The following is a 12,515-nucleotide window of genomic DNA, read 5'->3' as shown; positions in this document are numbered from 1 at the left end:
TGCTCTCTCTCTCTCTCTCTCTCTCTCTCTCTAGGCAAGGCCGCCACAGTCAGTCGAGATCATGTCGACCATAGTGTTGAACTATATTGAACTTTGCGCTCATGTGAGTGCACGTTTAGTGTACACTTGTGAGCGCACTTGCATTAACCTAATCACACATCGATGAAGTACTCGTGTACAATTCAGTATATTCCATTGATCTACCATTCTAGTCTGACACTTGCGAATTATAGCCTCGCTTATATTCCCTCAACAATATTATTTCACACGCTTATAAAATTTAATTTCATCAATTTGCAAAAATGTTTTGAAATCCTTTTTTTCTTTTTGCATCATCAAAAAACAATCTAAAATTTTCGAAATTTATTTATCTTTATTTATTTTTTAACCCTTTCGTGCCTCTTGTACACTTACGAAATTTTATTTAACTCTTATAAAAAACAAATTTTAATAATTCACTTCGGGATTTTCGGGGTCACTATTTTGAATTTTGAAAATCCGACTTCAGATTCGTAATCAGCGACCTCAAAAACCCCCAAGTAACAAGTTTCAAGCGAATTTAAGCAATTTTTAAAAAATGTCCGCCATATTGGATCCGCCATTTTGAATTTTGGAAATTCGACTTCAGATTCGTAATCAGCGACCCCAAAAACCCCCGAGTAACAAGTTTCAAACGAATTTAAGCAATTTTTAAAAAATGTCCGCCATATTGGATCCGCCATTTTGAATTTTGTAAATTTTGAAAATCTGACCTCAGATTCGTAATTAGCAACCACAAAAATCCATAAGAAACTATAAAAAAAAATTTAAATTTTGGTTTCAAATTTTGGTTTCAAAATTCATCACAAAAATTTAATTATTTATAGGAAATTTGAAAAACAATTCTTTGCAAAATTCAATTATTTTGATAAATATCAAAATTCATTGCAAAAATTCAATTTCTTTGAAAAATGATAAAATTCTTTGCAAGAAATTCAATTATTTTCGAAAGTATAATAAAATTCTTCGAAGAAATTCAATTATTTTCAAAATTAATAAAATTCTTCAAAGAAATTCAATTATTTTTAAAAACTTTAATGAATATATCTCGTGAAGAATTCAATTATTTTTATAAATAACAAAATTTGTTGCCAAAAATTCAATTATTTTCCGAAAAATTTAAATAAAACTCTTGGCAAAATTTCAATTATTTTCAAAAAGTTTTTTGCAATTCAATGATTTTCAATATTTACTATTATATTTTTATAAAATTTATCAAATAATTATTGAAATAACTTTTTTTTTACGAAGAATTTTATTAATAACTTTTGAAAAGAATTGCGAAAACGTTTTGAAAAATTTTATTAAATTTTTTTTTTAAAATAAACGAATTCCTGAGAAGAATTTAAATAATAATTTATGAAAATAATTGAATTCATGCGAAGAATTTTATTAAATTTTTCTTTAAATAATTGAAATTTGAAAATATTTAAAAATAACTGAATACTTTAGAAGAATTTCGCAAATTATGAAGATTTATTTATGAAGATTATTTAATTCTTGGTGAGAATTTTTTAATAATTTTGAAAATAATTGATTTTTTTGCGACGAATTAAAAATTATTTATGCAAATAATTGAATTTTTTGAACGAATTTTATTATTTTATAGAATAATTGAATGATTCTTAAAAGTGATATAATTCTTTCTTCAAGTTTTAATAAAATTTTTAAGATTAAATTGCATTTTTCAAGGAATTTATTGAAAATTCCATTAAAAAAATATTTGAAATTCTCTGCGATTTCCAATAAAATTCATTAAAAATTGAAATTTTATAAATTATTTATAAAAATCCACGCTATAAAGCTTTTAATATTTAATTTTCATTTAACATTTTAACTGAAATTCATTATTTGATCAATTTTTATTAGAAAATTTTTCGAGAATTCAATTATTTAAATAAAAAAATAAATTAGTTGAACGTTAATTAATTATTTTTCCGAAGGTCAGCATTCTGTTGAATGAACCACCTTATTACTTAAAAAAATTCTTTACGTTATATTATTTAAATCATTAACGTAAAAAACATATTTATATTATGTTGTGGTGTCAATAATCTAAATCGAAAAACAAACGCACTGAATTCTATAACATTGAGTCTAAATTTTATGATTACACTTCGAAAAAAGATTTCAAAAAAAGAAAAACTTGTTTATTTTTTAATATAGAAAAAAGTGAAACAGAGAACAAATCAGCAAAAAAAGGGGAAAAAGGTGACAAATCGTCAAAAAAAAAAGGTGAAAATGGTGATAAAGGTGATGAAATTGAAATAAGGGGACAAAAGGGGAAAAAAGGACCAACTGCGTGATTAAATACTTTTCTCCATTCTTGAATAGAAAAAATTGTTTTATTATTTCATCAATTTATTTTTCATCTATTTTTACTACTTTTATGTAGAAATAAACAAAAATTTTCAGATTAAAATTACAAAATTTTAAACAGATTTAAATTTTTAAATTAGGGGTATTAAAAAATTTTTAATTTCTTTATGTAAAAATACGCAGTGTAACCCAAAAAAGGAAGTGAACTTAAAAAAAAGTGTATGTTGTTTATAATATTCTTTGTATCCTTTACAGATGCGCATGTATGTATATGAGGATAAAGAGCGAGAAGTGGCAGGCTTAATGACCGTTAAACATAACACACGCAACGCGTTAACGTTTCAGGTATTTAGTGGCTGTTAGAATACGTTCGTTAATAGGTAAAACGTACTTCGTTACGGTCTCCTGCTTCTATATACGTGTGTAGTTATGTAAATTTTCGAAATACCCGTGCACGAAGTGCGAAGCATCAGCATACACTGTAACATACCGCAATATCTTTTAAATATATATATATATATGTACATATTCTCACTGCTGGTTTGTAATAATTTTTTTCTTGCTCATTCTTTAAAATTGTTTTTATAGTCTCTAAGGCATGAAGAAAAATATAGGTACAAATTATAATACCGAGATTCATTATACAATGTGTAATTTATCCGTAAAGTATAAATCCGTACAGTATTGTTTTAAAAGTCCTCAACTTTAATGGATTCAATATTAGGATTAAAAATGTACTGCTGCATCTTTTTTTTGAACTTAATGTAGCATTATAGATTCAGTAGTACTTTGAGACTCTGTTTCGAAAATTTACAACTTCATCTTTTTTAGAACTTAATTAGGTTCAGCAGTACTTCGAGACACTGTTTCAAAAATTAGTGGAACAATAGTTTCAGCACATATAATGAAACATCATGTTTCGTAGTTCTTTGAGGAATAATTTTTAGAATTTACTGGAGCATCAGGTGCAGAATATAATGTACCATCATTTTTAGCAGCATCTGCAGAATTTGATACATTAATTTCTAGAGAAATTATAGATTTATTTTAGGTTTATAATGGAGCATTAGTGATTGTAGCATCATATATTTAGAATTACTTTGAGAAATGCTTTCAGAATTTAATGAAGCATCAAGTACTGAACTTGGTTCAATATCAGTTTCAGCAGTAGTTTGAAGAATACTTTCAGGAGTTAATGGAGCATCAACGAAATAATTGAATACAAAATCCGTTTCAGCAGTAGTTTGAGGATTAATTTCTGAAGTTAATGAAGCATCAATTGCAAAATCGATAACAACATCCTTTTTAGCAGTACTTTGAGGAATAATGTCAGAATTATGGGTATCAACTATACAAAAGTTGGTAGAACATCAGTTGGAGAATTAGTTTCAGAAATGTTTTCAGAAGTTAACGGAGCATCAAGTACAGAACTTTGTACATCATCCATTTCAACAGTAATTTGAGGAATAATTTCAGAATTTAGTGGAGCATTAGGTGCAGAATGAATTGTACCATCATTTTTAGCAGCATCTGCAGTATTTAACTTCTGAAAGTATTTTTCAAACTACTGCTAAAATTGACGTTGTAACAAGGTCTGTAGTTGGTCTAGTCATTGATAATTTTTTTTTTAATTATTAGGTTTATTAGGATACAAATTCGAACAAATGGGTTCGCGACCAATAAGTTAGTGAAATGATCCAAAAAATACAAAGTAGAACACGACGGTTCTAGTTGTTTAAAATTACAACGGAACATATGTCTTAATTCTACATTAAAATGATGTTCAAGTTATAGTTGAGAACCACTGACTAAAGTGCAAACAGTACTGTATTGTATTTGTGTGCTTAGCCTGGCAAATATTAGCCACCATATCGCTTATGGTGTGCTTGTTGAAACGAGAGAGTGACGGCGATGGTTGGCATATATTGGTGCTGGTGGTTGGGTGAGTACGAAATGTAGGTGTATAAGTGTTGAGTGTTCATGTGTGTGTTTGTGAAGAGTAAAGTAAGGGAGGATGGCAAACGGTCGGAAAGGGAATAGTGTGCGATTCGTGGCAGAGTATGTTTGTTCGACCATCCGTAGGACTGTTTGTTCTCGCTCTCCTTGTTTGAAGAACGTCGGGATCTCCAGTCTGTGCAAACTCCTCATTATTGCGAATGGCGTAAACAATATATAGTGTATACACATGCACACATACAAAAGCGAATGTCTATGTGTTGGTTGTAAATTCACATAAGCCAAGTAGTCTTCCGTTTTCTCTCTCTCGCTTCTCTACTAAACATCATGTTGGTATAGATACGAGACCATATAGTTGTTATCTAAACATTTTCAACACCAATGTTTAGGGAGTGTTGGAATTAACTGCTAAAAGGAGAGCTCGCAAAATGGTGATTATGAATCTGTAACTGGAGAAACATTTTGAGAAAACTATCTTCTGTATAATTATTTTATGTACTTGGAATATTTTTCGAAAAAGGAAATGCTTTTCTAAAATGCTTTTCTAAAATGCTTTTCTGAAATGTTTTTCTAAAAAACTTTTCTAGAAAGGTTTTCCAAAATCAAAGGGTGTAGCTTTACTCTCATTATACTATCATAATTACTAAAATCCAATTATCCCTAAGTACCCTTAAGTACTTAAGATTAGTTCCCAACCCATTACAGTACAGAAATTTTCCCTCTCATCAAAATTTTAAAATTCAATACCCTGCGGGTGTCACGTTTTTTCCAAACTGTCCCCTAATAGCAGGTACTGTTCAATAGGTAATTTCTCCTTCTTTTCCCATTTTTTAAACACCAGTGTTAAATCACCTTCCCTAATAGTCAAAAAGTTCACCAACACACTTGACAATTTTTACAACAACTTCCATAAATTCTTTTTCCAATTTCCCTACAAGGTTTTACAACAAAGATAAAAAGAAAGGTCAGGTTCGCAAATTACCGGAAATAAGGGACAATAAAATTTGCGAGAGGTTTTAAATTTTTGATTTTTCGAGTTGTGGATAGTTTACAGATACTTTTATAAATGGACAAAAGCGGAATTTTTGAAAAGTTGTTCCAGCTGTGAGAAGAAGAATATTTGAGTTTAGGATAAAAGGGACTAGACATGATGGTATTTCATGTGGAACAAAAGAAAAATATATACCTATCGACCGTTTTCTATTTCTCTAAATATAGAAACGTATACTAATAAACTCAAATTGTTAGCAGTGTGTCCCCCCTCCTCTTAGTTTCACTGTATCTAAAAATATATCTTTTTACTGTAAACTTGTCAAGCACACGCCAAAAATTAATCTTATTGCACCATTCATAAAGTGACATGCTCCAATTTTCTTATTCTACTCCTCCATTTCATGCGCCTCGTTTGATGCAATAGCGATCGCATAATCCGGATATAGTGCCCCATGTGCTGCTGACACTTTTAGAGGAAATGACTCTTTAAACTTTTTTTTTTTTTTTTTGCTACTTTTGTCACCAATTGATCCTTGAATTGTTACAATTTAGCTAATTTTTAATTTAATTTTTGAATCATTATGTTGGGGGTCAGAATTGTAATCATTGGAGTCAATATTCTAATTGTTGAAGTTAATGTTCTAATTGTTGGAGTTAAAATTGTTGGGGTTAATACTGTAACTGATGGAAATTAATATTGGAACTGTTGGGAATTATCATCAAAGGAATAATTTACGAATTTTTGTCGTATTAATTTCAGAATCATTTGCACAAAATTTTATTAACTATATATAATGGTTTGGTATGGTATTAACTATAGAACAAGTTTTAAAATTCAATAGAGTTGTCAAACTTGATAAAGAATCAGTTTTAGCAGTGCTTTTAAAAATGGAGCATTAGAAGGAATTTGATAAGGAATCAGTTTCAGCAGTGCTTTTAGGTTCTAATGCAGCATTAGTTGATTAACTTGATAAGGAATCACTTTCAGCATTAGAATTCCATAAAACAAAATAGAAAAGCAAACATTTTTCCAGTGAAGAACTATTTTAAAAATTGTAGCATCATTTTCAGAATCTAAAGTATAGCATTACTTTCAGCAGCACTTTTAGAAATACTTTCAGATCATAAAACATCAGTTGCAGAAAATATTGCATTAGTTTCAGCAGCAGTACTTTAAAGAATTAAAACAAAATGTTTAGTACCTGTTGATAATTTTAAAGATTTGTTTAAAGTACGATTAGAAATGTTATATGTTAGGTTAGCTATGTTATAACAAAAGCATTAAATTTAAATTAAAAATGAAAAGAAGGGGAAGAAATTCCAACGGTAAAAAATGATCTCTATTAGAAGCGTTAACAGTCATTATTGTGCTTGAGTAAATACAGATAGATTTATTAACACCACTATTATTGAGGTACTCAGTGGGTACAATGAAGCTCTTAAATGCCACGACGTCTACCACTTGGAGGGAGGGATGACACTCCTTGCCATTGAATTCAAAGCCTTTGAAGCGATACAAACCTCGTTTTCCCTTTACTGCGATCACTGCTTCTCAAAATAACCCAACTAATCAGACATCTACATTACATTCCCTTTTCACATCTACATTGAATTCAAATTCAAATCAAAAATGTTCTTCATTACAAAATCTCTCATCTTTCCACTACCTTTCTAATCATTAAACTGCATAATTAAACTTTATTGCATAAAGACTTTAACAAAAAAAAAATCCAAAAAGCGGTTCAATAATCAATTTAGCGAAATTGTGAGTTCTCTCCAAAAGAGAAGATGGAGAAAAGTTAAATAAAAAATGGTGAAATATTCATGAGGGGAATTTCAAGAGTTTGTACAGTTGTTTGGTGAAGTGTTGAAATGAAATTGTATGCTAGAGAGGGTAAGAGAGAAAGAGAGAGTGAGTGAGAGAGAGAGAGGAAAAGGTAGCATAGGTAGTAGCGCTTTGTTAGATCAGTGGACGATGGCGGTTTACGAACTATCTCAATTTGCCTAACCCACAACCACGTCGACCACGAAACCACGACTTCCCTCATCCGTGGCCAACTCCACCTCCGCAATCCTCTCTTTGTCTAATCCCCTCTGTCTTTCCTTCAACCCTCCTCTCTTGTCTCCTTCGTTTTGCCTTCCTCACTATTGGAAATTTAACGTCCAACTGGGTCTGACCACCACAAAACGCAACCTCTTGCACAACCGCATAAAATGAACATGCAAAATGAAGTTTGTCTTCATCTAACCTTCTTTACTTTTTTGTTTGTGTGCGGATAAATTTCCGTTTCTTTAAATTATTCACCAAATTCTAACTTTACAATTATCCTTTAACATTTTTTTAACAATCTTTAACAATTAACACTAACTTTAACATAATACAAAATTCCATTTAACAAAACGTTATGAACTTAGAAAAGTTCAAAACTTAAAAAAGTTCTTTACTCGATTTCAAAAAAACTTGAGAATATAATGGAGCATTAGTTTCAAGAAGTGATTGTAGCATCATATTTAGAATTACTTTGAGAAATGCTTTCAGAATTTAATGAAGCATCAAGTACAGAACTTTGGTTCAACATCAGTTTCAGCAGTAGTTTGAAGAATACTTTCAGAAGTTAATGAAGCATCAAATACAGACCTTGGTACAACATCAGTTTCAGCAGTATAGTTTGAGCAATAATTTCAGTATTTAGTGGAGCATCAGATACTGAATATAATGTATACCATTATTTTTAGCAGTATTTGCAGAATTTGAGGAATCAATTTTTAGAAAACCTTCGGGTCTGTTTTTAAGTTTGTAACGAAGCATTAGTTTCAGTAATGATTGTAACATCATATTAATAATCATTTTGAGAAATACTTCCAGAATTTAATGAAGCATCATAACTAGAACATCAGTTTCAGCAGTAGTTTGAGGAATAGTTACCAAATTTAATGCAACATCAACTACAAACTTGATTACAAAATCCGTTTCAGCAGCACTTTGAGGAACATAACTTCAGAATTTAATGGAGTATCAACTACATAAGTTTGTACAGCATCAGTTGCGGCAATAGTTTTGAGGAATACTGTCAGAAGTTAATGAAGCATCAAATACAGAACTTGGTACAACATCAGTTTCAACAGTAATTTGAGGAATAATTTTAGAATTTAGTGGAGCATCAGATACTGAATGTAATGTACCATAATTTTTAGCACTATTTGCAAAATTTGGGGAATCAGTTTCTAAAAAACTTACAGATCTATTTTAAGTTTGTAAAGAAGCATTAGTTTCTGCAATAATTGTAGCATCATATTTAGAATTTTGAGAAATTGCTTTCAGAATTTAATGAAGCGCATCAACAATATTAGTTTCATCAGCAGTTTGAAGAATCGTTTAAGCAGTACAGGAACAACTTTAGGTTTTAATGGAGCATCAACTAAATAATTGAATACAAAATCTGTTTCGGCAGTACTTTGAGGAATAACTTCAGAATTTAGTGGAGCATCAAATAATTGAATACAAAATCCGTTTCAGTAGTACTTTGAGAATTAATTTTTAGAATTTAGTGAAGCATCAAATACTGAATATAATGTACCATCATTTTTAGCACTGTTTACAGAATTAGAGGAATTAGTTTCTAAAGACCTTCCAGATCTATTTTAAGTTTGTAACAAAGCATTAGGTTCATCAGCAAATGTATCATTAATTTTAGCACTACATTTAGAATTCAATGATGAATCGGTTGTAAAATTTACTGTAGCAACTATTGCAAAATTTAATGTTGCATCCGTAGCAAATCTTAAAAATTTGAAAAATTTCTAAAACATGAAAATGCTCTTCCTACTTTTCAAAGTTCTTGAAAATAATATGTCAGAGCATATTGTAATGTAAGTAGAAAAACATTTTCATTTTGAATTTTGTCGTAATCAATAAGCTATTTGCTTTCGTGACGGATATAATATTTGTACAGCTTGTACGCAAACAAAACTGGTGCTGCAGTCCTATATAGCGTGCCAATAACTGCCTTGTGTCAACTCGGTCAAGCACCGCGCGTATACATATAAGTAAATGAGACACAAAAATAAAGAAGCCGGATATTCTCCAAAAGAAAAGAAAATGCACATCATCTTTTTTCACACCGAATCTTCATCATTTATTTTTTATTCCTTTAAAAAATAATCCTTTCTCTCCTGACAATTGCAGACCAAAAAAAAAAATTACTCCATCAAAGCAATATCTCTTTTAACCGCGAGCACGAAAAACAAATTTACTCTTTTTTTCCTCTATCATGAGCAATAAAAGTTAAAAATATTTATTCGTTTATAAAACATTCTTCCTCTGTTAAAAAACAATCAACCCGAATGTGATTGATTCGCTAGCAAATATCTTTTTTCCCTTTCTCTCCACTAGAATATAAAAATAGCTTTAATTTCTTTCTTTTTTTTTTTATTTATTTACTGTTTTAACTACGTTTTTATTCAATTTTAGATAAAAACAACATATATTCTTCCCAAGGAAAACAAAAAGGTAGTTCAGCTCGTTGTTCGCAGAAAACAAAAAAAAAAAATCAAAATCGAGGAGTAATTGTTGAATTCTAGTTGTCATCTCTTTTCTATAGATCTATATCTACACAACAGTGAATGTTGTTCACTATAGTAGCTCATTGGGAGTTGCTGAACGAAATTACTGTAAAATTGAAATCGAATTGACGGCGAAACTAAATTCGAGGGGCTACTCAGTCGCTATGTTTCCCGCACAGTGACCACAATATGCATTGGTAATTACACGGGGATGAATTATGCCACGGAATGAGCGAACCGTGTTACGTGTAATTGGCGCGTATTATAAATCTCCATTGTACAAATAGTGGTGTGTGAATTGAAGTGTTGTAGTGACAATCGTTCCCATTCAATGATTCACTCTCTTGGCTCAAAAAAAAAAAAAAAAAAAAAAAAAAACTAATTTCAAAACATTTTATTTCTATTTTTCAACATTTCACCGCCATATTGGGTCCGACATTTTGAATTTCGCATTTTGTGTGAATGGCACTAAAAGCTAAACTAATACCAAAATTGGAACTGAAACTGAAAGGGGAACTAAAAGTGGAACTAAAAAGCGCTCACAAAATATGTATATGAAACGTCAAAGGTAATTTTTCGAAAGAGTGAAAAGTATAGAAGAGAAAAAAAGCAATGAATGAATGTATGTTCTTTGAAAAGGGGGAGAAAAATGCCGACGGGACAGTCGTAGCAGATGACAATGATCTGTAAACAGAGATGATGCTCAGCCAACTGGAATCTTCAACCAGGTCATTTCTGCCAATGCTCAAAGATCGCACCTGTGTTTACATTAGCCACACTTGGTAACAAAGTGAGCCTACCAAACCCCTATTCAAAAGCTTGTCTTCTCTCCCTCTATACATATATACATATATATATATATATATATATATATATATATATATATATACCTTTAACACTTAAATTTCAAAACCAACATGAACCGAAATATTTCCAATTTAAACTAGTGATCACGTGACAAATTTTTTTCCACTCAATTTAATTTCCCCCTCTTGAAAAACAATAAACATTAAACAAAAAGTTATTTTCTTATTTCTTTAATTTTTCTATATAGTCATTTTTTTTTAATTAAATTATTAGTTAATAATTTAATTGAAAAAAAAGCTATATGACATATACTTATTATTTCGATTTTAACGAAGAAAAAAAATAGGTTTTCTGTTAATTTTTTATAATTCCGAAACTTTCTTTATTTGAACAGTCATTCACACTTTTGTATAATGTGGAAAAAAAAGATGAAATAAAAAAGCCGAGAGATATTTTTTTTTTTTTGTAAATATACAGAGGAGAGCTTGTCAAAATTATCGCTTCTTCGATAAATATTTAAAAGAGTAGAAGTTACTACTTGCTTTCTCCCGCCATTTTTCAGAAATGTTTTCTGAAAAAAAACTGCGTTTTTCAAACAGCGAGGGAATAATTTTTCATCCATTAAAGAAAAAAGTGATATGATTTTAGGCGCAAAAATAAGGTACAAAATTACTTCAATTTTTAGAATTTTTCGCTGATTGAATTCTGCAGAACTAAGTGGTCCATTCATTATTGCAGAATTTTTTTTACCTTCGGTGTGTGATTTTGTAATTTTTCTTTGACTTTCGATTCAGTTTTTGACTTTCACTTTTCACTATGATTTTGACTTTGATTTTGCCCTTCATTTTAAATTTTAAATTATTTAAATTTAAAAACTTTGATTTCAAATTTGACTTTGAAAGTGTAAGTGTCAGTGAAAGTGAGAGTGAAAGTGATAGTCAAAGTCAAAATCAAAGTGAAATTCAAAATTAAAGTGAAAATGAAAATGAAAGCGTTAATGAAAGTGAAACTCAAAGTGAAAATGAAAGTGAAAAATGAAAATGAAAGTCAAAATCAAAGTCAATATCAAAAACGAAATCGAATCAAAAATGTTTTCTTAAAAAAAATAGAAAATTACATTAAATCCGAAATATTCTAAAAAAAAGACGTTTGTAAATCGCTTATTCATGCGCCTAGTGAATTTCGTGTTAAATGTCAAATTACAATATTATTTTAAAGACAAAAAAATGATTGACAAATTATTATATATGTGCAATATTAGTGCGAAAACACATTTTTTTCATTTTTTTTGTAAGAAACAACAATAAGTGGTGATTGAAAACATTTTTATAAAGACAAATATTTGCTGAAGAAAAAAAAACGTCACGCAATTTGTTAATATATGGAACAAAATATAGACATATATATATATATATACACAATTCAATTGCGAAACATTGCTCACTTTTATTCGCTGGTCTTTGATGAAATATCGACCCTTTCCAGTGGTGTAGCTGGGAAAGGTGCCATCAAAAATATCAGTCTGTATAAAATAACTTTCTATTAGAATTTGCAATTTAATTTTTTTTTTTTTTTTGAAATATTGCCTATTTTTCTTTTTTAAATATTGCGTTTTTTAATTTTTTCCTTTCACGAAAATATATATTATCAAAATATAAAATTTAACCATTTGTGATAAAATATTTTAAAACATATTGAAATGTATATAGTAAAATATTAAATTAAAAAAAAATGTTATCCTTCTTTGTAGCTAAAATAAATTTTATATCAATTTTTATGTCTTTATCACATATTTGTTTAGGGTATAGATTATTTACAGAGTCAGTAAAGTGTGAATA

The 12,515-nt window shown here is 29.5% G+C and overlaps 1 protein-coding gene across 2 annotated transcripts in view; it reads right to left on the bottom strand.

Annotated features, from left to right (window-relative positions):
- The window catches only part of LOC122506425 (protein groucho-like), a 41,882-nt gene that overhangs the window by 27,941 nt on the left and 1,426 nt on the right, over nt 1–12,515 (bottom strand). The window contains exon 3 of one of the 2 annotated variants that reach the window (XM_043618588.1): nt 12,122–12,199. The exons of the other annotated variant lie outside the window; for it this stretch is intronic. Coding sequence (XP_043474523.1) covers nt 12,122–12,199 — 78 coding nt within the window. The remainder of the gene's footprint in view (nt 1–12,121; nt 12,200–12,515) is intronic. 2 annotated transcript variants of the gene reach the window in all.

This window comes from Leptopilina heterotoma, unplaced genomic scaffold (genome assembly GCF_015476425.1).
Source record: "Leptopilina heterotoma isolate Lh14 unplaced genomic scaffold, ASM1547642v1 Lhet_42, whole genome shotgun sequence".
Lineage (NCBI taxonomy): Eukaryota > Metazoa > Arthropoda > Insecta > Hymenoptera > Figitidae > Leptopilina > Leptopilina heterotoma.
This window is presented reverse-complemented; position numbering and strand designations above follow the sequence as displayed.